Genomic DNA, 28,000 nt, shown 5'->3' on the forward strand with positions numbered 1-28,000 from the left:
CCTACAGACAGCTCTAGATTTCTGCTCGTTAAGCCAGCACTATCAGGGAGTGTTGCAGCAAACCAGTCATGTCACCTTTGGGCAATGAAAACTCACACTGTGCATTAAGTGATTGTAGCCTTGTGCATTACGCTTGTTCCCAATGCCACTGGCGGGCAAACAACATCTCAGAAATAATTGCAGTTTAAGACCAATTATTGTAAAAGGAAAGGTGAATTTTGACATATAGGGGACATCTCATATGTAACCTTCACTGGGGTTTTTTTTGCCTTTTTTTTTTTTTTAATCTTTCGCCTGTCTTTTTTTTGGTTTTTTGTTTTTTTTTTTTTTTTTTTTTTTTTCCTGTGAGCCTGGTGTCCTTCAAAAGGTTTTTGACATTCTGATTTGTGAAGATTGATGATAGGAAAATTGTTGACCAAAAAAATCCTACTCAACATTCCTGAAGGAAAAGGAGTATTTCACGAGCCTTTTTATCTCTTTTTCAGTTATCTACATATTTTCTATATTATCTCCATATTCCATGAAAAAGCCATACATTTTTCAAATGTAGATAAATTTTTCAGCAAGTTTCTTAGTCTACCAGCTTTACAAAGTCCTGTTAAAGGCTTGAATTTGTCAACTTGGAAACATATTCATTTCTGGACTTCCTCAGACAATCAAAAAGATTACTTTTAAAAACTGCAATCTGAAATTTATATTCAGACTCCATCCATCCAGAGTTCCATGTATCTATCTCCTCGAATTTCTCTTCCAAATTGCCACTGTGCTCTACAGTGGCCATAGCATATGAAATCTAAAACATTTTCCCTCAGAAGCCTGGGCAGCTGGAAATTCCTTCACTGTTTAGTGACAGTGCTTTTTGGTACAGAGCACTCTCTTGCAAAGGACATTGTTCTGTTCGTACCTATACATTGGTACGAACATTGGTAAAACACTGGTGAAAAGAGACTCCACTTGCTATTTGCATTAGATAATGAACTAACAATAAATCTTAGGAAGACCAGTCTGGTTTTAACTTGCTCTGGCTGAATTTAGATTAAATGAACAGCCCAATGTTTTAAATTAAATAGTTGGAAGTGCTTTCACTTATAATGCATGTGGTGGGCTTGCGTTTCAGTCTGGTTCCCTTTTTGCAGGCACAGTTTATGTCACTTTGATGTCTCCATCCATGATTTGTGGATGCAATCAGACACAGTGCTTAAACATTAAATAACAAACTGCACCTGCTAATAATGGGATATTATGCTGTTTGTGAAACCACAGCTCCTGCAGGCTGCATAATTTGTATTGTAAGTTCATTAGCTGTAGATATTTGCATATTGAATAATAGGATCAGAAAAGTGAGAGACTGAAACAACTTACTAGAGTGCATGAAAGCTACTGAATGCTTGACATTAGTTACAGCAGTAGATTAACATTGAACTACATCTGTGGTGGGCTGACCCTGGCTGGACGCCAGGTACCCACCAAAGCCACTCTATCACTGTCTCTCCTCAGCTGGGCAGGGGAGAGAAAATACAATGAAAGACTCGTGGGTCGAGATAAGGACAACTCACCAATTACCGTCATGGGCAAAACAGATTCAACTTGGGGAAATTAATTTAATTTATTACCAATCAAATCAGAGTAGGGTAATGAGAAATAAAACCAAACCTTAAAAAGACCTTCTCCCCAACTTCCCCCTTCTTCCCAGGCTCAATTTCACTCTACCTCTCTACCTCCTCCCTGAGTGGTGCAGGGGGATGGGGAATGGGGCTGTGGTCAGTTCATCACACAGTGTCTCTGCTGCTCCTTACTCCTTACTCTCGTCTGCTCCAGCTTGGGGTCCCTCCCATGGGAGACAGTCCTCCATGAACTACTCCAACTTCAGTCCTTCCCATGGGCTGCAGTTCTTCACAAACTGCTCCAGTGTGGGCCCTTTCCATGGGGTGCAGTCCTTCAGGAACAGACTGCTCCAGTGCGGGTCCCCCACAGGGTTCACAAATCTTGACAGCAAACCTGGTCCACCATGGGCTCCTCTCTTCACAAATCCACAGGTCCTGCCAGGAGACTGCTCCAGCATGAGCTTCCCACAGGGTCACAGCCTCCTTTAGGCGCATCTACCTGCTCCGGTGTGGGGTCCACTATGGGCTGCAGGTGAATATCTGCTCCACTGTTAACCTCCATGGGCTGCAGGGGGACAGCCTGCCTCACCACGGTCTTCACCATGGGCTGCGGGGAATCTTTGCTCCAGTACCTGGAGCACCTCCTCCTCCTTCTTCTTCACTGTCTGCAGAATTGTTGTGCTCACATATTCTTACTCCTCTCTTCTGGCCGCTTTTCCACAGCAGATTTTTGCCCTTCTTGAATATGTTATCCCCAGAGGCACTACCACTGTTGCTGATGAGCTTAGCCTTGGCCAGTGGCAGGTCTGTCCTGGAGCTGGCAGGGATTGGCTCTATTGGACATAGAGAAAGCTTCTAGCAGCTTCACACAGAAATCACCCCTGTAGCACCCTGGCTACCAAAACCTTGCCATACAAACCCAATACAACATCTGATCTTCTTCAATGGCCAAGAAGGCCTAGTTTTGTCCAAATGCCAGTTTGTCCTAAAGGGAAGCCTGTTAGTCATTTGTGACATCCACCACGTGGTCTGACCTACCATGTCAGCACAATATGGATGATCATCACACACAGAGTTCTCCTGGTGCTTCATAACACATATCACACACAGTGCATGCTCACAGATATCTTTCTATCGCTAAAAAAAAGCTCAGAGGACAGCAGATGAAATTTTGGTGGTGGAAGCTTTCCCTAGCCACCCTTTTCTCTAATGGATAGGGGTTTCTGGTACGTGCAGAGTAAGGTCAAAACAACAGGGAAAGGATATGTGCACCAAAGAAAAACTAGCAGCCAGGAAAAGGTTCGTTCCCCAGCTGACCTGCAGCTTGCTCCTGGCCACCACACAAACTCTCCTGGCAAGCTGCAAATAGTGGGCCATAGACTAAGCACTCTGTTATAAACTGTACGCCTGGTTGATTAAATTAACATCTATAGCAGCAATAAATTACAAACAAGTTATTGTTCTTTCAACAACTGAATAAACTGAAGTAATAACTGAAAAAGAAACTTAGAGTCAACTCCAAAGGCACTGAGATTTTATTGTGCTCTGCTTCTCAGAGAGCCAAATTACATAAACTAAGTTTATAAAACACCTTTCCTCACTCAGATCTGCAAACGCCACTTGGGGTCTGGAAGTCAGCTGAATTCTTTTCTGCCCATGAATCACAATCAGCAATAGCATTTATGTAACAGTCTCATAGAAGTCTCATGAACAATTGCAGTGATGAAGCACAAACCAGAAAAAAGCAGATCAGTCTCACATAAGTGTTTTGGCTCTGCAGTACTAACAACAACAACAAAAAGTAGTAAATGTCATTTTTGCCAGAAAGAAAGATGATAATTTTTGACTACGCTCAGGAGCAATAGCTGTTGATTATAAAACCTCTTTCACATCATCGCTTTCTGAGCACAACTATATTTAAAGTTTCAGTCGTTGAAGTTCTTGGTTTTTTCATACTCATTCTTTATTTCTAACTTTTACCTCAGTTTGACATAGTCATAAGTCTATTTTGGTTTTACACTCAGGGACGAGCCAAGAGTCACGGAGATACTATATCGTGTGCTCTTTCTGTCATCTGGAATTTCTCTCAACATTCATCATTTTAAACCAGGCTTCAAGTTGCTGCTAAATATAAGTCTCTTACTGAATACATGTTTCTAGCCTCTGAAGTCCTGTCCCATTAACGCAAAGTTACAGCCACATTAAGAGAAACTGCTTTGTAGAACTCCTACTACCTCACCATGAACCTATCTACATTTGCTTGCAAACTTGAAAAGCCATGAAATAATAGTATCCTGTAATTACATTGTGCCAACTACTGAAAAAGATCTCTAAACATAACTTTCAGACTCAGATTATACCTGCTAGTAGATATTCGTTCATATAACAAAAGTGAAGTTTATACTGTGCTTTTCTTCCCTGTCTTTTGGGGTTTACTCTAGAGAACACCTATTGTATATTTCTACTGCCTTTTGTATACTTCTACTGCCTATTTTATACACCAGCTGCATATCAGCTGCCAGATGTTGCCCCAGAAATATCAGCTGCTGCTTGAGGCAGGGAGTGAATGCAATTAGAGATGCCCCGGTGACAGCTTGACACTTATGGTGGCAATGTTTAAATTTTTAATCGGGCACGCAACACAAAAAAACCCACACCATTTGGATTGTTCCTGAAAACTGGACCAGTACACTACACTAACATCTTTTATCTGGGAGATGCAAAGACCAATATGTGGACAGAAGACCAAATGGATTGACTGCTGTTTGTAAAATATCTGAAACTAGTTCCTGAAACATAGTCTGCATCCAGTAGCTGTGAGGAGACCTGCTTTTTAAGGCAGTAAGAATTGCTACTGCTTTAAAGCAATTCATTGCCTTTATACTGAAACATTAATATACATAAATATGCAAAATATAAAAAATAAAGGGCCTGAATACTACTTAAACTACTTACGTGATTAGTTCCCCTTTACTGTATTCCTATCCATCAGTTTCTACTGGCATGTCAAATGCCTTTTGAAATAAACTGTATCAAATCAACTTACAAATTATAAATTAAAAAATTTGGACACAATCATTAAGCAAAATGTATCAAGTACATTTAGTAGTAGAACTACTCTGTATGAATTAGTTTAGTGCAGTCATAAGAAGAAAAAATAAAACACAAAAAACCATGCCAAGTTCAAACTAAATGCAGTCTACTCCTAGAGCTACGAGACCAGGTTCTACCCAATATCAGATTCATTTTGGCTTCACAGTATTCACTTAAATCTAAGATGACCTCCTTCTTCTCTTTTACAAATTACAAATCCAAAGGTGGTCTATGTTTGTTCATCCAGCATAACTTTCTTTGAACTACCTTACCTCCATCCTGCATTTGCATTGCATTACAGTCCAGATTAAATAGGTTACAGAATCACAGAATGGTCAGGGTTGGAAGGGACCTCTGGAGACCATCTAGTCCAACCCCCCTGCCCGAGCAGGGTCACCTACAGCAGGATGCACAGGACGGCGTCCAGGCGGGTTTTGAATGTCTCCAGAGTGGGAGACTCCACCACCTCTCTGGGCAGCCTGTTCCAGTGCTCTGCCACCCTCAAAGTAAAGAAGTTCCTCCTCATGTTAAGATGGAACTTCCTATATTTAAGCTTGTGCCCGTTACTTCTTGTCCTATCACTGGGCACCACTGAAAAAAAAGACTGTTCCCATCCCCCTGGTACCCTCCCTTTAAGTATTTATAAGTATTGATAAGATCTCCCCTCCGTCTTCTTTTCTCTAGACTAAAAAGACACAACTCCCTCAGTCTTCCCTCATAAAAGAGAGAGAACTGGACACAATACTCCAGATGTGGCCTCACCAGTGCAGAGTAGAGGGGAAGGATGACCTCCCTCGACCTGCTGGCCACACTCTTCTTGATGCACCCCAGGATGCCACCAGGGCACATTGCTGCCTCATGGTCATCCTGTTGTCCACCAGGACTTCCAGGTCCCTCTCCACAGAGCTGCTCTCCAGGAGGTCAGCTCCCAACCTGTACTGATGCATGGGGTTATTCCTCCCCAGATGCAGTACCCTACACTTGTCCTTGTTGAAGGTTGTACGTGAACAAGTTATGTATGTTAGCTGCTCCATGCTGGCTACCTCTGTGCATGCTCTATTAATCTAGTATAATTTAAAGTGCCTTACTGAAAGATGTCTGTAATACTGTATCCATGTACTGGCACAGCGTAGTGACTTTTGACAGCAACTTAGTTCTATCTGGCCATTTAGGACAGGGATTAAAATACACTAATTGAAGCTGCAGAAATAATTTTTGATAAGGGAATTTAGCTGGATTTTGGCCAAGAGGTTGAATTTATAAATCTCTGTTCTTGTGAAAAATACCGTTGGCCCAATGTAATTCTGACTCTTCATTCTCTCTTGAAAAGATCAGTTTTCCTGAAAAATGTTGGAGTTTTACTGTCCCAGATCGATGAACACTATATTTGGAATGACAGACACTATCTGTATTTTCTCTTTACATAAAAGTTATCATAAAGTATTTTTTTCTGAGCATCAGTGGGCTGATCTTAATCTCAGGTTTATTTTGTATTTGGATAAATACGAAACATACCCTCAGAATGTGGACAGTAATATGATGTCTCCTGTTACCCATTTGCCAGTCAATTCTGGAAGGTATGAGTCTCGTGTAATATTTACAGAAGATATCAGTATCTACAAACCATCAAGGCTGTTGGTACCTCATCTCTGATAAGAACTTGCTGCATTTGGAGACTCCCCTCTCCATTTTACCCAATACATAAGTTTGTTTCAAAGAATATTATAAATGAAAACAGTAGGATCTTCAAGAATCCCAAGTCTAGGATATCATGGTTATTTATCTCACTCGTGAGACATTGTAAAAAAGAATAAGTCGAGATAGGAAATTTTACATATGGCTGAAAAGAAAATACAATCTCTTTTCCTGGAGTGACCTGTATTTTCAATTAACTGACCTAGAGCTTCTATGCATATGATCACGTGTTGGATGTGATCCATGTTGGACTGGGACAACACAGTCATCCTATCCAGACCCATTATACAGCAAAAAGTAGGGAGAAGGGTCAGAAAATGATTTATGCTGTTCCACTCAATTAGCATTCACTCTTAGAGCTCTGTTTTCCATACCTTCACTACTTCAATGATCTGTTCCTTGGTCTGGAATCCCCTCGTTGTTTACTACTGGATATAGAGAGCACTAAACCTGGCAGAACTTCCATGGGAGAGTGGTGTGGTACAGCTGAAGAATGTGAGTGTGAATTTGTTGGGAAGTATCTGCAAAATGTTATCACCTTTTTCTAGAGTCAGAAACACATACCTATTCAGACCTTTCTCGGCTCCATGAGCTTGACATTGTGCCTGAAGTTATCTCAATGTTTATGAATTCATTTCAGATTCATTTTCTCATCTCATGCTGTTAAGTAAACACTTTGCTCCCTGCACTCACCACTTCCTGGGTATTTTGCTGTGCTACACTTGTCAGCGAGCCACTGCAGTGCATTTTTTTTCCTCTCTCTGCAGCGTTACTGAGGAATATGGTTTTGAAACTGCAGTGTGAGCAGCTCTGTAAGTTTTTATCTCTGCCACCGAATTCACATTAAAAAGACAGGACTCACACAATTGAATGTCAATATATGAACAGTTAGTAGTCAAAGGAGAAAAAACCAACAACCACACAAAATTCACGGAAGGTAAAAAGTTTCTTTCAGTTCAGCAGTTACAGTCTATTGCCTCTGTATAAGTTCTGTGGTCAAAGCCACAGACAATTATTTTATCTGGGAGCAAACTTTTCCCAGTGGAAGCAATATATTATATATGAACTACTAGAAAACAGACTTGCTGTTAAAATCTTACAGAATTGAAACCTAGAGTGATGCACAGTCTCACCAAAAGGAGAAGTAAAAATAATAAGAAATAATCTAGACATTAAACGACCACACTTAGTTTAAACCTAAGTGTTAATGCAGCACAGTAGTTACTCTGCAGGGAGGGGGAGGGAGTGTACCAAGAATGTGTTATTTCCTTCAGGATTATAATTCAATTTGGAAACTAAAGTGATCATAAAATATACATGCTAGGGTTTAATTTTAGGTCAGAGTCCTATGTTATAAAAGATTGCTACCCTAGATTTTAAAAACATTAGCCTGAGTCATGTAACACAACCTCATTTTGATCATTCTGAGTTTAGAAAATGTACAATTACTGATGCTAGCAAGAAGTCACACCAAGGTCAAATGAGATTAATAAGAAATAAAACTGCATGTCAGTAGCATAATGGAAACTGAAATGAATAATCAAATGGGCAGAACATTCATACAGCCTAGGCAGCAAAGTCCAAATAAATGGGCTTGAAAGCTTAAAGAAAACTCTATAGTAAGCACTTAAATCATCAGTTTGAAAGTTTTCTGTGCAGAATGTAGCAATAAGTTTCATAATACTTAAAATATAAAGTGATTTCATAGCTTTCACGGCTGACCTTTACACAGTAATAAATCTGCAAAAATCACGAAGTAGGAAAAGATTGGTTCAAAACCATTGGGCAGATGTATCAAGAGGGAGGATTCATTCCACGTTCATTTTCTACATTGCCCAAACTTCAGAGACTTCTTCAGTGTCTGGTGGAAGCAGGGAAGAATTCTAGGATGTGAAGCTGAACAGCTGCAGCAACACTCTCATGTTCTTGGATGTTGGATTACGACTCCTACAGACAGTGGTATGTTTACAGGAAGCATGTAATAAATGAACAATGGCTGTCATTGAAAACATCTACCGTCTACTGCTGCACTAAAGATGCTAACTTCCAGGTTATTTGGAGTAGTAGTTTATGGTAACCAGTTGATGTAACCAGTGATATGCTCTCATACGCTTATATCCACCAGTGCCCATGTTCATTCAAAAACATTAAAAGAAAGGAAATACTTTCATTATTCTGGAGAGAAACAGCTCCCATTTTTTCTTCCCTAGCGTTCTCCAAAGAAGTGTGCCTTTCAAGTACATAGGCAGAATATCTACACGTGTAGCAGGAATTCAGTGAAAGAAAGGGAGATAATATACAGCACCTACATAATTCACCAAAGCCTGTAACTTGAAAATTCCTCTACTGTTTCTGTCACTGGCAGCATAACAATGCATATTAGCATGAGCGTGAGTTGATCAAACACAAGTAAAGTTAAATATTCAGCAATATCTATTCTGCATGAAAGTGAGACTTAGGCCCTGTTTAAGCACACTTATGAAAGTTGAAGAAAGAACATAGCCTAGGCAAAAGAGAGGTGGTCTCTTTAAGCCTCACTCCTGCTACCTATCACATCAATACATTCTTAGACACTTCACTTTTTTTTTTACACTCTTGTGTAAGTGAAGAAAAGATTTAGGACATTATGTTGGAAATAACATTGATATAAATAATTCGTATGTCCTGTCCAATTATTTCAATATTTAGGATTAAGACAGAAGGAGATACTTTAGGCTGTTTCCAAACTACCAAAATACCTATGCCTAAGCTGACAGGAAAAGGAAGGCAGGAGTCTGGTTAGGTGTCTGGAAAGATGTCATGGCTTTGGCTAGGATAGATTTAACTGTCTTACTGCAGCTGATATAGTGCTATGTTCTGAATTTAGGATGAGAATAATGTTAATAAAACACTAATGTTTTCAGTTGTTGCTAAGTAGTCAAGACTTTCTGCTCCTCATACCACCCTGCCAGCAAGTAGGCTGGAAGAGCACAAAAAGCTGGGAGGGGACACGGCTGGGACAGCTGACCCCAAATGACCAAAGGGATATTCCATGCCATATGATGTCATGTTTAGTATATGAAGCTGGGAGAAGAAGAAGGGAAGGGGACATATTTGGTGGTATGGTGTTTTGTCTTCCCAAGTAACCATTATGGGTGATGGAGCCCTGCTTTACTGGAGGATGGCTGAACACCTGCATTCCGATGGGAAGGAGTGAATGAATTTCTTGTTTTGTTTTGCCTATGTGCGCAGCTTTTGCTCTACTTATTAAATTGCCTTTATCTCAAACTGACAAGTTTTCCTTTTTTTTTCTGATTCTTCTCCCCATCCCACTGCAGTGTGTGTGGGAGAAGCGAGCGAGTGACTGTGTCATCCTAGTTGCCAGCTGGGGTTAAGCCCCAACAAAAGAGTACCAAAAGCCTCAGCAAAGAGTGGAGCAGGTAGTTAAAAGGAAATGTAGGTGAAGAAATGTGTAGAATTTGCACTCAGTAGAATTGCACTCAGTAGAATTTAGGCCATCCAAACCCAGCACTTTTTTTTCTCTATTGCACAACACAGTGGATGAAATTCTGTGGCCTACTTGTGCATAAGGTTGAAAAAGATGACTGTAATGGCCTGTTTTGGCCTTCAATCCATGTGTCTGATTTTCCTTTAGGCTATGCTTTCCCACTGCTCTGGCAATAAATAGCCTATATTTAGGCATGCTTAAAAGCATTTTTTTCACTGCTACTACAGAGTAAAGGGGTTTCAGAGTAAACAAAACTCATATCCTTAAATTCTACACAGCTTTAAATGTTGGAAGATTTTTTCAAGAAAGCTCTCTTACCTCTTTTTCCATTTGAAGACCTTCTGCTCTGATATTTCTCTCAAACACTTCCCTCTTTTCTGTCTGTGGATTAGATTTTCTGTATACTAGGATGTAGTCAATCCGACATTTCCCATCTCTAAAATATAGTCCATTAACTTTGTTCTTATCAGGTACTTCCTGTAAAGAGAAAGTCAAACATTTCAGTAATGTTAATTTGCCTTGGTAATTGCTGCATTGCTGTTTGCATCAGCAGTTTTCAGTAATACTCAACAGGAAAGATAAGGAATCAGAACACGCTGTTCAAGCTTTCAGGTGCTTTACATACAGTGCCTCTGAGGTCATCTGAAAGTAGTACAGACTTCCCCATTTCAAAACCAGGAGGTCTTCTTAGGCAAATGTTTGGTCATATAGGCATGGGATAGGAGAGAATGGAGAACACAAGCCAACTTTCCTCCTGCACAACCCTCCAGAAAATTAGGAATAACTTCTAACACACAAAAAAGCAGAGTATAGTGTTACTGAAGCGTAACTTTAAAATTAAAAACTTAGTATGGTAGAATGTCTTTGTACATGTGAGAAGAATAACCAATAGCATGAACATTTACTGTGGTGAGAAACACTAAGACCTGGCAGAGAGATTCTCATTGCTTTGCGATGACTATAGTAGCTCTGTCTCACAGACACAGAAAGGATATGCAGGTCCTGTACCTACGTCATCATACCTAACTACATCAGACTAACTACAGAGTATTCTTGGCTTAAGGAACAGCTGAGGAAGCTCCCTGGATTTATTTGAGTGTAATTCATGGTGTTGGGTCTAGCAATATGTAAACATAATAAATACTGTTTCTTGGCTGTTCAAAAGTTTGCTCTGACAGAAACAACTTGATTTCACTGTTAATAAGAGGTCAAGCAGGTCCCTCTCCTGAGATCTAAAAGCCCAAAATGCTGGTCTCTTTTCGGAAATTCATTAGATGAAACTCCCTACAGATCCTCCTCACAATTTAACACGACTTCTATATAATACAAGTCCTGCCCAGGGGTTGTGGTTAAGGTTTCGCTTTCAAACAAGTTGAAATTGTGTGGCAGTTTGTGGACTGGAGTTTTTCCTACAAGAAATGTACACTGTGAATGACACATGGGAACGAACAGCACTTCCTCAGGGCAGTATAATGGGCCTTCAGGGACCTCAAGAGCAGTCCAGCTCCAAGCTGAAGGGAGGGTTAGGCTAATTCCTCTCTTTTTCCAGAATTTGTTAAACCATTCCTGACAGAAATAGCCACACCCCATAATATATGATCTAATCTCTGAAAAAAAAAAAAAAAAAGAAAGAGTATTTTGCCTTTCACATCTGGGAAAAATAGAAAATTTTCAAAATGTATTCTCCATAGGAGAGCTGCGTCTTAATTTAAATCACAAGTGAACATAGTAATAGAACATATGATTCTTACAGGAGAAAAAATAAATATTCCCATTCAAAGAGTTTAGTGTAAGCTATCTTCCTGATTCTCAGCAGGCATTTTGATTAAATAGAAAAAAACAATGAAAGCATTCCAAATGTCCCATCCCCTTGCTACATCCAGTTTACTGAAGGCAGAAAGGGGAATTTTTCTAAGATTCTTTTATTACAGTGCCTGACTCCTGACACAGCTTAATGCAGACTTGATATAGTGGAACAGTTCTTTGAGCTGAAAAAGAAGGCAAGAAAAAAGATTTAAGCCCTAAGGAAATAACACTAACAAAACATTTATATCTATACTGCATATCATGCTGACAAATGATATTATCAGGATATCAGAAGTATTTTTCACAGAGCATTAAATATGAAAACAGCTCAGGAAGCACAGTTTATTTTTTTCCATAGAATATCTGTGTTGAGAAGATGTAAAAAAAACACCCAAAGGAGTATTTAAGGTTATTTAAGTAAAGGAGGGGTGCAGTAAGAGATTTAGAGGCAGTGGGTCAGCTTGGTGGTCCTGCTCTTATTTCTAAGCCTCCTGCTGAGCCATCCTTCCTGTTCTGCAGGTTCCAGAGTCAATATGTGTGTTTTAGCAACTAAAGTGCTGTAATAGGAAAGGATCTGTAGGGCAAAACAATCTGTGCTGATGACCTGCTGTCCTCATTACGTAGGCTTGAGGGCTTACTTTGGGCCTACTCTAGTCTGGATCCAGGAGACTCACTGAAGTACATCTCACAATTTATTCTCATCCAGAAGGAATCCAGGTTTGAAATCCAACACTGTTCTGGAATGCAAACAAAGCATGGGTAGGGGCAATTGAGAGATTCACCTCAGATGTACACTCCTGATCTGAACTAAAATGTTAGCACAGACCCATCCAGAGTGCACCACAAGGAATATGTCTTTGCACGCAGTAGTGACTCTGCTGGAAAAATAGGTTTGCCCTTTATACTTATGTTCCATCTTTCTCCGAAGAAAGTTGGTTAGCCCTACATTGACTCATCAGTGCATGTAGAACCTTACATTAAAGAGCATCTATGTGATTTAGCTGAGTTATTTGACTTGTAGGACTTCTTCCCCTATAAAAATGATTTCCTGAGACAACTACTTTCTCTTGGATTTGTGAAACACTCCCAACTACAGTATTGTCATTTTTCTCTCAGAAAGGCAGCTTGGACTCTTATCTGTATTTGGGGGTCCTTTTCAATTTAGGAGCACAGTATGTCAAATCCAGACTGATAAAACCTACTAGACTGGTATGGCCTCTGAGAAGGAACCCTTTTTGCTGCCCTCTGCTATAGCCTGTAAGGCAGCTTTATAGATTGAATTTCGGCTTCGAAGAACTCTAAGGATCTAACAAGATATGGAGAGAATAAGGCTGGCCAACAGTGTCAGTATTCCAGGCTTACACTACACTAGACAGTCTTTTCTCCTACTTTCTCCTACTACTTTTCTCCTCTTTCTCCTTTTCTCCAGCTTCGTTGACCCTTCTCCAGACATTGCATGTCCTTTCCCTGTGTTATGACTTCAAAATTCAGTTTTCCTAAACTGATTAAGAAAAGTATCTAGAACTAGGTCTGACTGCAGTTTTTGGTGGGAAAGTGATCTAGTCATGTGTGTCAAACCTCCATTCCTTCATCTGAAAAAGGATGCTGGAAGAAAGTGGAAGAACAGGGAAGACTTAACTCTAGCAAGAAGTTTAGCATTTCTAGCTATATAGAGACTTTAAATGGAACATTTAAACAAAAGCGCAGTTGGGGAAATCAAGGAATTTGAAACTTTAAATGCAGATCAAAAAAAAAAAAAATCAGAAGGTACTCCAATGTTCACTAATTTAATGACAGATCAGATTCTTTATTGATTCCTAGTTGTTTTGGTACCCAGTTATTATCAGTATGGATGCTCAATGAAGATACAGTCTTTGAATTCTAAAGAGATTGTCTTTTCCTGTTGTTTGTGGCTACTTGAAATTAGAGTCCCCTGCATGCGACTTCACAGCTGGCCGAGGGGATTAATACCTGCACCACTAACAGTGACAACTTATGCAGAAAAAGAGGAACCCAGAACCACCTAGTTTTTAAGGCACAGTTCTAATCAAAGAACAAGTATATTTTCTCTGTGTGTTCTTTTTTTTTTTCTTTAAAATATTCTTTTGTCCATTTAGACTATAATTTTGTGGAAGCTGCAACTTTATTTTTCCATGCATCTTCACTGGTTGCTATATTCTTCTTGACATCATAATATATTTAATTACATGTAGCTTTTCTAATGATGAAATTATCTAGGCTGCAAAATTAAGCGCTCAAAAGTTAGGAAGTAACAGATTTGTAGTTTTCTCTGAAAGCTTAGATAATCTATTTCCACATGTATCTTGATTACTGAAGAATACCAGTACATTTTACAAGGACATGTAGCAACAGGACAAGGGGAACTAGCTTTAAAATGAAAGAGGGTAGATTTATATTAGATATAAGGAAGACATTCTTCATTATGAGGGTGGTGAGGCATTGGAACAGGCTGGACAGAGAAGTTGTGGATGCCCCATCCCTGGAAGTGTTCAAGGCCAGGTTGGATGGGCTTTGAGCAACCTGGTCTAGTGGGAGGGGTCCCTGCCCATGGCAATGGGTTTGGAAGTAGGTGATCTTCAAGGTCCCTTCCAACCCAAACCATTCTATGATTCATGATTCTACAATTTGGTGGAAAAATATTATGTAGTTAGCTTGTATTCTGGTAAGCACCCACAACAAAACTGAGCTGAAATTGCACAAGTTATTATAAGTGCCGTAAAGAACATCAGATTTCTTATTTTGCATTGGGAATACATTTTTTTCTGCCATAATCTTCAGTGCAAGTTCCTATTTATAAAAGAGTTTGTTAAAACAAGCTCTGTCCTATGCAATGTTAATAACATTGCCCCCGAATATCAACAGTTTGATGTTTAAAGTGCAGACTATAGAAGCGACTCTTACAATTTTAATTTCAAAACTACCTACATTAGATAGAATTTCAAGAATGTGCTATATAAGATCATTTAAGTAGAAGTCAAATTTTGCCCCACCTCCATCATTCTCCCTTATTTGGATAAAGAAGACGAATTTCTTACTCCACAGAAAGGCGGGCAGAATGGATGCATACAGAGTACAGATCCCAAACCGTTTTTCCTTTAATTTTTACCTTCTTTCAGCTGCTTCTCCAGTTCTCAGAAAATGAAACTTCAGCAAACATAATACAATACTTTCGTGATAATGTGTCCTGGATTTAAATAGTAAAGTGTATACCCAACTGTTATGCTGGCATATAGAAAAAGTGTTTTGATCAATGCACACAAAGGGAAATGTGATTTTTAATTTGCTCAGACCATAGCTGTGTTTGAACGAAACATAAACCAAAAAAAACCCCACCAAACATCTCTAGCCAAAGGACAAGCAGAGTCCCAATCTGGCTCTGCATCTGTTAAGGAACTGTTGATAAAGCTCCATGTTTAAAGTCTTCATTGGATCTCCTGGTCAAGCACAAACAACTAACAGTTGAAGCAAATAATATTTCAACTTGTCAGCTACACAAAAGTGATAAGAAATCTTTGCCATGCCCTTGTAAATTTTTTTGATTGTAAGTTTATTTTAATGAAATCAGACAGAAACCATATTAAATTATTTGGCTGTAATGTTAGCTTTGAAACCAAAGCTAACTAAAGCTTTTGAAACTAAACAAGCAAACATCCCCTGTCCTGATGGCACAGGCTCTCTTAACTACTAAACTAAACTGAAATACTGAAAGGAAGCTTGAAGCTTCAGAGTTCACCCCACCACTGTATAGTTGAGCTCCCATACTTATCCATACAAACTATACAACATCTAAACAGCGTACATTTTCTTTCTCAAATTAAGCAGGGGCCCAAGTACCTTGAAACTTTTTTTGTAGGCTAGAGCATCCCTCAGCTCCCATTAAGACTTCCAATTTTCTATTTTTTTTCTCTTATACATATACATGACCTACATTGCTATTTTCCTCACTTATGATTATGCAAAAAAAAAAAAAAAAAAAAAAATCTGTTCAACTAGGAAAATATTCCTCAGACATTTTCCCTTTCCTTTTAAAAAACAACAAAGAATAAATCAAACAGGTAAAAGCTTTTTGCTGTAACACCAGCATATGTTGCTCTATCTCATCCTCTGTCCTTCTGACCATTTTCTGCTCAGTTTTCCTCTTTAACATGCAAAGATCATGTGCCTTTCACTCATGTCCTTTTGTTAGAGACCACACAGTACATGATCTCAAAATGCAACCCAGGAATATCATGTCAGGTTAACCTATTATAGTGTAAGAAGTCAAGAGGGCCTTTTGTAAGTTGTATGGGAAGCTGGGGAAGAGTGACAAGTAAAGGGGAAGATGAAAATGTGAGCAAGGTCAAACATATCTTTGGGTGCCCTGAATTTTGTTGCTTTAATTATCTGTCTAAACACTCCAGGAGCACAGCTCTCTATGGGCCGAATTTCTAGCACAAGAAAAATCTCTAACTCTCTCCTCAGCAGTGTTTCACAAAAGAACTTGCACCACAAAACCCTCTAGCTCCTGAACAAGACATAATCTGTAATTATATCTAAATTTTATCTAAACTAGCAAACAGAAGAGGGTCAGGGCAGGAGCTTCAGCAATATCCTACCGTTTTCCATGTTTTTTAATTGTTAGTATGGTCCCTGCCAGTTCTGCTCTGTGCCAATCAACCCTCTGCCAAAAAATCCTCAGGCACAGCTTGCAGGTAAGAGCAAACCACTCCAGTAAGTAGTCTGGATGCAGCCGCACTCCTGAGCTGGAGAAAAGGAGACAAGTCCCTGGTCTCCTCACGCCCTGAGGAGATAGCCCTAACATCTATGGGTTGTAGGGCAGTTAGAGGCAAAGTTAAAGGGTACCATGTTCCTTTTTGCACAAAAGACACAAAAATTAATGTAGGCCCAAATTTTCACACTTGGGTCCATGATGCTTTGCCTGCCTTAAGACATAATTTAAAAGAGACTGTGTGCTTAATGGTTCTTCCCTGGCATGTTCTCTGAATCACCATTACGCACCATAAGGTCACTTGTTCTTCACTGGGAGGGAATGTGTCAAATATCCGATACCCAATGCTTCTCAGGAGAGATTTATGATAAATTCTTCCTACCCCCCAACCCCTCCAAGGATTAATATAGGGAAATTTTTTCCATTATTTTCAGAAGCAGTGAAGCATTCAACTTGGCTGGTTCAGAAAACAAGCAGACAACAAATATATACACTTTTCAATGGGAGCGCATGAAATCAATAAAACCTCCTTTTAACTTAAGATACTTTATATTTTTTACATTATAATTTTCGAATGAAAAAACAGTCCCCATGACAAAGGTCACATACAAGTTGTCTTGCCCAGAATAAGACTTTAAATAACATTACATTTATTCCCTCTTTATAATGGGCATGAATAATTATTATAGTAATAATTCTGGGTGTTCTTACCTCTCCCACAACTTCCAACCTGCTGGCATCATCAGAAGTACTGGTTAAATTACCATGGTGAAGCAGGGAGTCATCATCTTTGGAAGGGCTGTTCACGCCTTCTAACTCGTCAAAAAAAATGTTGACATCCTTAGCTACTAAAACCAAAAATATAAATATACATTCAAATCACCATTAAGCCAAATGAATATACTGAGTATAACACATTATCAGCAATCCCCCCCAATTTTTAGTTCCAGTTTAACTGCTATGTTAAGTTTAAATCTGATGCACATTGGAGGGTTGTTTTCTTCACCAGTAAGCTACATAAAAATTTAGGATACCACAATACCTCTCTGATGACAAATAAGTAATTTTTTGTCACAATAAAACATAAATGAGCTATCTCCTCAGATTCTCTTAGTGTAAGTGGCTTAAACAACTGTCTTCTGGATTACTATGGTCTCTGAAAATTTCTTATTATAAAGAAAAAGATTTTTATCCTACTACATAAAGTGTCGAGTTAGAAGTTGTACAGACCTGTGAGGCAGCCAGAGGCAGAAGACGTCAAATAAGTACTGTTATTTGAAAGGCACTAAATAAATGAGCCTGAGAAGATTGTCTTTGCATAATTTTTCCATGCATATAAAGCTGGCATGTTCAGATCTACCTACTGCACAGCCCTCAGTCGTGCATGAAGCAATAGCTTAAATGTACAGCATGCTGTAGTAAACCCAACTTTTATAAAAAGTGAAGAGATATAACTGCCTGGAGCAAATCCTCCAGTCCCAGGGATCTGGCAGTGGGGCTCGGGGCCATGACAGAGCCCATGCAGCCAAGGGTGGCCCTTTCCTTCTGGTGCCTGTGGTGGGAGTCCCCCAGGCAGAGCCATGGGGAGGGCTTGCCTGGCCATCCAGAGGCTGTGTCTGACCTTGGTTCTCCTCACTGGCCCCGATCCTGATATCAACCCATGGGCTCACATCCTGGCCTGGCCTTGGTCCATCCCCGCCAGGGCAGGGGCTGGCAGTCTGGGCCTGTTCCCCCACCCTCCCTCCTGGCCCGGGTGGTGGGACATGGTTCCCATGGAGAAGCACTGGCCCCAGTGGTACCCTGATGGGAGACAGAGGCTTGAGTAAATGGGTTGAATTTCCTCCACCTTTCATGCAATGCCCTGTCATGTGATAATTTTACACTAATTAAAAGAAAAAAAACAACAACAACAAAGCACTAGAAGGAATGAGTTAAAGGCTGGCACTGTACTCAAGATTAGAGCAGCATTATCTTTAGGGTGATGTTCCCTGCTTGCAGAGCAAAGAGGTGATGAGAAGCTGCAGGCAGAACTGCTGGGCGCGTCTACAGTCCCACGTAAGGGCTGCTGACCTGATGACTGAGTGGCTGTTGGATGGGAGACGCAGGGCGGGCAGGCTGCAGCCAGCAAGGTCCACCACTGCACCCCAAAGGTGCAGGTCTGGTGTGACAGTGTGATGAAGAGATGTGTGATGGGGAGAAGAAAAACGTCTTTTCTGAGGATCATGCTTCAACTGTGGATAGACTTCATCTCTCCAACCTCATGTTTCATAGGCAAAAATCCAGAATTATGACAGTAGAGTCCTAACTGTTAGAAGGGACCCCCAAAGGTCAGCTCTGACTCTCTTCCCTTGACTAGAGAAAGATCAAACATGTATTAGTCTTGGCAGAAATTTGTGTAACCCACTATTCCTCACACTCTTTTGCAAACTTGATAACTTTTGGAATCATTCTTCTTTTGTGCAATAACCTCCTGTTCCTTTCGTTCTTCTGTAGCTCCCCTAACTTAGTGACAGGCAGTTGTAATTCCTGTTGATGGAATTTATATTAATGGGGAAGAGCCAAAAATCTCTAATTGCTGGTGGCAACTTAGTTCCATTTCTAACTACTGGCTGCAGGTGTGAAGATCCATTCCCCCACTGTGGAGAGACTGAATAGCTGCCAGAAATGAAAGGCCATTAACTGTTCCGAGCCATCATGAGCATTTTGTGACCTCCTTTTCACCTTTCTCTTCTTCAGGGGCTACAGCCTTGTTTAAGAAACATTTTTAAAAAATCTCCAGTGCAACTGACTCTGCAGTCTCTGCAGGTGGTCTATTTTTCACTATCACAAGCAGGAGAAAATTTTCTTCACAACATTCATCCTGAATATGCACCTATGTTGTAATTTAAACATATTATTCTTATCCTATCAATTATGAACATGGGGAAGAGATTGCTCCCTTTTTGTACATGTCTTTCACAGTATCTCAAGTCTGTTATTACAGCTCTAGGTAGATAAAAAAGAAAATCCTATCAAAATATTCAAGAACCCTTCTTCTTCATTTTCATGTGTAAAGTAAGGACAAGGTTAATAACATACATTATATTATCGATTGCAATACTTCTGCTCAGAAAGCCACGAAAAATTTCAGAAACAACTGAAAAGTCTTCGCATCCACATTAATCCACTCTAGATATTAGGCTAATGAACTAACCTAAGCAGCATAATTTTTAATAGAAATTCTGAGGTTTTAACACTTTTAACAATTTTTTTTCCATGCAGACAACATAACAATAAGAAATTCTCTGCCAAATAAGCAGGTTTTAGGATAACATACTGCTCCTTGAGTTTAGCAGTTCTAGGGTTTCATACTGACTAATCTAGCTATCATTCTTTGTATCCCAGTATTAGTATTGCACAATATTTAATCCTCACTTAACACCTCATATCATAATTCATCAGTTTTAGATAGCACCCTCTGTTCTGCAGGATCCCAGTCAGCTTTTATAGGGATATTGAGAGTAATAGCTTCACCTGCTTCACTCTCTTTTATTCTGCGAGTATTATAGTCTGTGAACACATCAGAGATATAAAACCTCTTTTTTTCAGATATTAACTTTCTCTTGCCATTTTAAGATTGCTTTTACTATCAGTCCATTTATTTTACCTATCCTATTTTTGTGAAAAGGGCCAGGATATCATTAGAGACAAACATTCAGGACAGAGTTTTTCACTTTAAAACCAGCCTTGGCCTCACACCATCCTGTTCCCAGCTAGGGGTGAGCTTACTGACAGGGGTGGAGAAGATCATCCTGGTGTTGTTTCGGTTTACGTGATGGGGAGAGACTGCAGCTCTTCAGCATCACTGTGGCTGCATCCAACCTATCCTAGGACAAACTACAAAAGTTTAAGGAGGTTTAGAAGGCAAAAAAAACAGACTCCATTTTGTACTATATGCAGCAGCAATATTAAAGAACTATTTGCCACCTTGATCCATTTTAATCCACAAAAATCACACTAGAGATGCCCATATAGGATAGGGGAACCGCTGCAAGACAGCACAGTCTAACCACCTGCCCCTCACTGTTCCTACTGTTTCAAAGGGCAAGACTGGAAATGTTCCACCCCACCAGATAATAATCTGGATGTAGCTCATGACCAGCTTTTGCATACATGTTCATATGAGAAGAATTTATCTGAACACTCAACATAAAGAACTACTGGATCAGAAACCATATCAAATGATGTGAAACTTCACTGAACTGAAACCCTAAAGAGTGCCTCCAGAAAAGAGACACATGAACCTGCATATGATCAACACCTCAACATACAATGAAAACAACTGCTGAAAATTAAAAAATAATTAAATAGTGAAGCTTTCTGAAGATTATGCAAGATATACATCTGTGGCAGACAGAGGCAATGAAAGATGTAAAAATGAAAGAGATTTTGCCTGTACACTATGCTCCAGGGAATTGGAGATAGCTTTTTCCTGCCATTAAGACTGTCTTAGTATAAAAGATGAGGCCTTTGAGATACTACAATTGCTGCTTCCTGAAGTGCCAGTAATGCTTTGGGTTGCAAAATAGATGGGTTTTAAGTGGGTGTTTAGAGATGAACAACTTGGTGCGTAAGAGAGTGAATGTGTTTGGGGGTTTCAGAGAGATACCGGATTATTCTGAGGACTTGTGAGGAACAAAAAAAAAATCTTGTTTCAAGGTCACTTTAAAATCCAGCCCATCTCAGCCGTGACTGAAAGTTGCAGAAGCAGTGAAACTCAGCTGGCTGGTGAAATTTGTTACCAGGACCTGCCTGTAGTAGAAAATCGCTTATGTCAGAAGTACAGGGATAATTGGCATGTTGGCTGGTAGCTTCAGCAAACAGGGTAAGCAGTGAAGATATGTGCTGAACTACCTCATCAGGGCTAAAGTTGTCTGTGACTTTCTTCCAGTTGCAGTAAAGGTGCTGCTGGTGAGAAAGTGGAGATCTTTACACTGCAGTTGCCTTGCTGTGTCTGGTTTTGAAAATGCACTGTTAGTGTTTCAGTCACTGGCAATAAACATGGGGCCCTAACATTTGCCGAGAACATTTTTCTACCCAAGGTTCATAAAACACCGTTTCACAAAACTAAATAAATAATTAAAAAAAGGAAATCCTGTTTGCTTCACTTTCATAATGGTGACAGTACTTCCAAGCCAACTCTCCTGCTGACTGTACCTACCTCAGCCACTCCACTCCCATGAACACGAACACCTACGCTGCCAAACGGCAGCTCCACGGCTTCACCTTTTCTGTCCCCTTCAGACCATGACAGGCATATATCCACAAATGATCCAAACAGAATGATATATAATAATTTTATCATATATGTGCTTTTGACTTATCATTTGGGAGACAGACTGGTGCTAGTGTATAGTCATGTATTTTTAGGCAGTGAAATTTAACAGCAATACACAGCAGCATGTACATTGCTACAGAAGATATTATGAATTCCCCCTCTGGTTTTAGAACAGCTTAAATATGCAAGCCCTTTTCTCCCCCTCATGTTCCACTTCATGTAAAAAAAAATCAAAATGGTTTGATAATTCATAATCCCTTGAGGAGCTGAAAAAATGTGGATATACAAATACTTTTATCCCAAATATAATAGAATCACATATTGTGAAAACTGAATGCTGTGAAATTCTAAGCGAGAGTCTGCACACAATTTCAGTGGGTCCACAAGCCACTTTGGGCCAAGAGGCTGGTTTAGGTAGGGCTCAAAGGTGAGATAAGATAACTCCTTTAACCTTCTGAAGATAGACATTCAAGAACTGAGGTGCCCAAAAATAAGAATTTTCATTCAAAAATGGGACCTGACTATGTTTTAGTGTGGCAAGATGGAAGCATGCTCAGAGACCGTTTCTGTTCATTAATAGCCATTTTATTACCAATTGTCACATCAAGCCATCGAGTATGCTCTAGCTTTGGATAATACAAGCTGTAGATCAATATTCCAGAAACTGGTCTTTGGAAGCTTTTAGGCCTATCAGTAATATTGAAGAGTGAATTTCCTTAAAAAGTCTTACTGACAACGTTTAAAATAAGTATAAGGCATTTCCACATGTTAACGGTGGTGGAAAAAATTATTGGGATCAGAGAATACACCTTAATAAAAATCCCAAGTAGAAAATATTTGTTTTGCAGAGACTTGCAAAGCAGAAAAATTTGAGTATGAAAAACCAAGAACCTTTCTGCATCTAATACTAGGTGTTGTGTTTTTACAGCTATCTGTTCTGTACTCAGTAAGGCTGGCAGACACAATTCACAAATCTTTGCTTTGAGGAGGCCATCCCACAGAGACCACACAGCCCAGAACTTTTTATCATGTTAAATGCTAAATTCAGTAACTACACAGTGGATGAGCAACCCTGTCTCAGGAAACTCACTGATTTCTGGCTTCCACATTATGAGAATTAAAATGAGAGAATCACGTAATTTTTTTGAGAGTTATTGTAAAAAGGATTTTTAAAAATATTCTAAAAAGCCAGAGTTTTAGAATTTTGACTTCACTGCAATGGCCATGAAAATAAGTTTCATACATTGAAGCAAATTATGGGAATTCATGAAAAAAAGCTTTTTTTTTTTTTTTTTTTAATAAAGTTATTTACTATTTTTCTACAAGAAGTCCATCGTCTCAGTGTAGTTAGTAGAAAACAGCCATAAAAGCCTTTGCCAGCTTTGGTCATGATCCTGAGGGCACCCCCAGCCCTGACTGTCCCTGCCTGGACCCAGGGGCTCCATTTACCCTGCTCAGATCCCAGGACCCCATTTCAGCCCCCCGGGGGCTATCAGCTCCTGCCCCAGTGATGCCACAGCAGGGCCGGTCTCCAGCTGCCCACAGCCCTACCCGGCCACAGCCCCACTACACCAGGGGAGGACCCAATGACCAGGGCTGGGGCTGTCCCTGGTGCCCCCCAGCTGCCCCACTTCTGGCTGGGGCTGTGACATGGGTACAGGCTGTGAGTAGGCAGCAACATGGAATTCTGGTTTACATCTGACAGATAGTTCATGCAGATCCTTGACACCTCGGCTCTCTAGTTTACCAGTTTGGTTTAGGTCAGATGCATCACCCTGTTTTGCTATCCCCTACTCTACAGTGTGTGTCTACAGCCATTTTCAGGTTAGTATTTATTGTTTCTGAACTGTCTTTGATAGACTATAAATAATTTCTGAATATCCTGTGGTCAAGAAGAAACTGTTTTATAAAAGACTTACCAGAAATCTTTAGAAAAATGTGTTTAAGCCTCAACCATGAACTATGGTACTTAAATGCAGAATTTAGCTTTGATGCAGTAGGAATGACTTTTAAGTCTTTTATAATTGTAGTATATTCTCATAAAGTAAATAATGAGATGGTAAATCTTTATCTTCAGATGAACTCTAAGAGATTCAGTAGGATAGAAGGGAAAAAAAAGTTTGTTTTAAGCAACTAAATTTAAAAAAATAAAATAGAATCTCTGCTATTGAATGGTCACTCTTGGCAGTCTATCAAAAAGAAAGATATACCAGCTAGTGAAAGGTGCATGACACAGCTCCTGGGAAATGCTCAGGAAACTCATGTCAGCAAGGAAAAAAATGTGGTCTTTAAAGCATCATTAGCTTCTTTTAATTTTCATTCAATGCTAACAACAACTGGGAATAAAAGCAACAATGACTATTCAGAGCAACCACCCTAGAAAGAATATTTAGGCATTTAAGCTAATTATTTGATATTCACAACAAACTGCAGGTGACAAGACACTCTCCTGGACACATAACAAGCCTTTGCAAACTGGGTTGTACAGTCATAGCAATCCTTTTGTCTTTCCAGAAGAGAATGTAACCGAAAGACAGAGATTAACTTCCCAACAGCAACTGTGTCTGGTCTGTATAAAGAAAATCACTGTCTCCAAGGGTGCAAAATCTGTGTCCATATCAAACGGCTCTAAAATAATCCATAAATCAAAATGTTAATTCGTAAAAGACTTTGTTTAAAGCTATCTAGTTTTGAAATTACATTAAAATTGCTAAAAGTATTTGGGATATCCAGTTTATATCTATTAATCACTTGCAAATATTTACTTAGGGTAGGACTCTCCTACATTTACACATCCACAGTGCAGATGCTTGTGTCTAAGCTTCGCTAGTGATTCAAGTTAGCTCATTTCCCTAAATTCAGCCTGCAGACAACAAAGGCAAATAGCCACCTCCAAGTCACAGGTCATCTAATCTATATTAGACACCTACTCTAAAATAAGAAAAACTGGGCTCTAGACATCTTTATTACATTCTGTTGACTGCAAAGGGAGCTTAGACAATGAATTCAGATATTGACACCTTTATTGCAAACCCCTATGTTTGAGTCAGATGAATGCCCTCTTTATGGCTACAGAAAAATGCCATACTTTTAAAAGAAACTATATTTTTTCTCTGGAAGTTTAACATTTGAGGATATAAGTAAACCTGTGCCATATTGAATGAAAATTTGGGGTTATTCAGCATAAGGATATCATCAGAGTATGATACTGAAGTGTGACATAGTACCAAGGGAAGTTGAGATATGGCCATTTTAAAAAGAAGCTGCTTTGGACAAACACTGTTAGTAAATCTAATCTTGATATCTAACTATTTTAAACAAATTGTAGGTTTCTATTCTCCTCAGCCATTGCTTGAAATGGAGAAGATAACTCTTTCTCATGTGCTAATATGATCTCTTCCCAACTTGAATTTGCTTATCCTTGTTTGTCATCTCATCTATTCAGCCTCTGAAAGACTATAGTGTTTTTTTCAGCCTCTCCAGTCCACATCCCAGCTGCCCCTAGGCCTATATCTGGGCTGTGTGGGTGAGGAGAATAGGGGAGAAAGTAAGATCATATTAAGGTTTCCCGATGGGAAAAGCTTTTTAAGTTACAAACCAGAGTTCATCCTAAACCTACAGCTTAAATAATCACGTGATTCAATTTCAAATTATTACCACCATCATTATACTAACCTGTGAGTTTTCCTTCCACCCCCAAACTAATGATTCCCTTCCCTTCCACCCCCAACCCCACCATGATATGACTGGATACTACCTCTGTATGGTTCCTTCTTCAAATAGCAAAAATCCGGAGTAGTGCAGGGTTTTACACATTCATATACGTCTTTCAGCATTCAAGAATGTAAGTAGCTGCTTCTCACTTCAGAAAATTGCTATACAAAATATCCAGTTTAAAATAAAACTGGAAAAGAGGGAAACCAGGAAGCCAGCTAGCAATGTCATCATTCCACGCTTTTTGATTCCTGGCCTGCATAAGAATTTTTAACCTATTATGGAAAACTCCCACTGAAATTCCAGATTCTTTTAAATTCCAGAGTTCCATCAGTTTTGAGGGTGGTGGTATGTCTTCGTCTGTTGTTAATGAGACTAGTATTTCTCCTAGTGCATGTCTTGAGATCATTCTGCTGTTGCATTTAAGAAGGGTGGACCAACCAATTCTTAGTCCACAGCACATTACATGAGAAAAGAGATAGTTTCATACAGTATCTAAGATGCACAGGCCTTCAGCTATTGTGAGAAGCACATCACTTCCAATCCTAAAAGTTACCAGCTGCAAAAATGTGAATACGCCCCAACACTTTGGAACAGCTAGAACTTCAAACCTAGTCTTAGATCCCAGACTGCATCATTTGCCTTACATTATTAGTTCACACAGCCATTCAAGAGGGTTAAGAACGGATTAAAGTAACAAGAATCTTAATATTTCTGATTACTTCTGCATAGGAAATACATACCACTGGAATCCTTAGGTACATAACAATTCAAATCTTACTATGACTTCTCTGATAGTAAAAGATTTCTTACTGGCCCTCAATAACCCGTTGAACTTTCTCACAGATTTTAGTAATGCTTATTTATCATTCAGTTCATCACTTCGTATGTTTCTTCAGTTATAATTTCAATGCATCTCAATTGATTCTTCTACCATAAACTCGATTTTGCATCCAAGGAATAACTTACTTTCTTGTATTGCATTAAGAATTTCTGAAAAGTCCACATCTGTCTTCTCTATGTCTGGTTTTATCCATATTTGGGTTTCCAGCCGGTTAACCTGCAAATCCTCTCTTCGTTCTGAAGAAATTGAAGAGATTGATGGGGTTTGTGACAGTGCAGTAGAAAATCCAGTGAAGGGGCTTTCAGGTTAGGGAACATACACATTGAATAAAGCTACTTATTTTTTTTTTCCCCCCTAGCAGAACCAATTTTTCTTTAAAATAGGCAGCTTTAGATATAACATGGACTGACTTAAAGCTAAATACAATGAAACAACAACATTCTCTGCTATCAGCAATGATGCAGAGTCACCACTGGTGAGTCCCTTGTTCAGGTGAACACATGCCGCCATGCCATGAGCATTCGCTCTCCATACCATCTACAAAACTAACTCTGAATTGTGAAAACAGACAAGAGGTGTTGCTACAAATGACAGAGCACTACAGGAACAACCAGGGTAAAATAAAACACAGTAACACACCAAAGACGAATTAAATCTCAAGACAGAAAACAACCATTAGGACAAAAAGAGCATGGACAGCATGTTTCAGCCATGGGACACCATATGTTCTCACATGCCAAGCTGATGGCATGCCACGGTTTAGGAAGCACTCCAGTACTGCAGTCCATTTTGAAGGGGGTCACACTGGTACGTAATGGTTGCCGTGTAAAAGCACTGCAGAATAAAAACATAAGCTAGTGGGTCATAGTTTCAAACCAATTTGCATATGTAAATGGGCACAAGATTTGCCTAGATCAGTGTTCTTTCAACATGAGAGAAGAAAGGAGGAAGTTTTGAAAATACACTGCTTCCATGTAAAGAAAGGTAGCTGCATGTCAAGAGTAGACAGGAAAAGGCGCTGGGCGCATGGGCTTAAACTCCTGGCTACAGGGTACTCTGATACAGCCAGAGGCAAGGAGGGAGCAACTGGCCACGTGGCTGGTTTTTAAAAAGCAGCAGCAAAACCTGACCTTTCACAAAGGCATCTGTGAGAAGTGATGCTCTCGAGTAACTAATACACAAAGTTAGCAGAGAGCTGCAGTGGTCAGGGAGATATCTGGGAAAGGACTTCAGAACAAAAGGTCACGGTGGAAGAAGAAACCTTCAGGTCATTTAGTCCATTACTATACCTTCACTAGAGGTTATCACTCATACTTTTGACGGAAGCCTTTTCCTTTCTTCTGTAGTCTGCCTATAACAAGCTGGCCTTGTTTTGAATTCCCTCCTAGCCCACTGTGTCTTCCCCCTCCCCTCACCAAATGACTATCTCACCGTTGCCTTGATGAGAGCGGTGACTTGTATTCCAGGGCACAAAACTACTCAACCCTATTTTAAAGACCCTTCTTCACTTTTCAGAAATACAGGTCTCAAAATGGCTATACATACACCAGCCTCAGCCTTTACTATTTCCCAATGTTAAATATTATAAATTCAAACCAGCTCATGCTTGCCCCAGCGCATTCTTTTGTTCCACAGCAAAGACCCACTGTTAACATCAGAGACAGCTCCCCTTGTAGATTCCTGTAAAGTGATCTGTCATAGCAGCAGCAGG

General features: G+C 39.7%; 1 protein-coding gene across 1 annotated transcript in view; it reads right to left on the reverse strand.

Moving 5' to 3' along the window:
- The window catches only part of ANO4 (anoctamin 4), a 123,818-nt gene that overhangs the window by 90,678 nt on the left and 5,140 nt on the right, over positions 1 to 28,000 (reverse strand). The window contains exons 2-4 of the mRNA XM_009894415.1: positions 26,415 to 26,525; positions 17,126 to 17,262; positions 10,198 to 10,356 (exon numbers count right to left, since the gene is read on the reverse strand). Coding sequence (XP_009892717.1) covers positions 10,198 to 10,356; positions 17,126 to 17,262; positions 26,415 to 26,525 — 407 coding nt within the window. The remainder of the gene's footprint in view (positions 1 to 10,197; positions 10,357 to 17,125; positions 17,263 to 26,414; positions 26,526 to 28,000) is intronic.

This window comes from Charadrius vociferus, unplaced genomic scaffold, assembly GCF_000708025.1.
Source record: "Charadrius vociferus isolate BGI_N301 unplaced genomic scaffold, ASM70802v2 scaffold871, whole genome shotgun sequence".
NCBI classification, from domain to species: Eukaryota; Metazoa; Chordata; class Aves; order Charadriiformes; family Charadriidae; genus Charadrius; species Charadrius vociferus.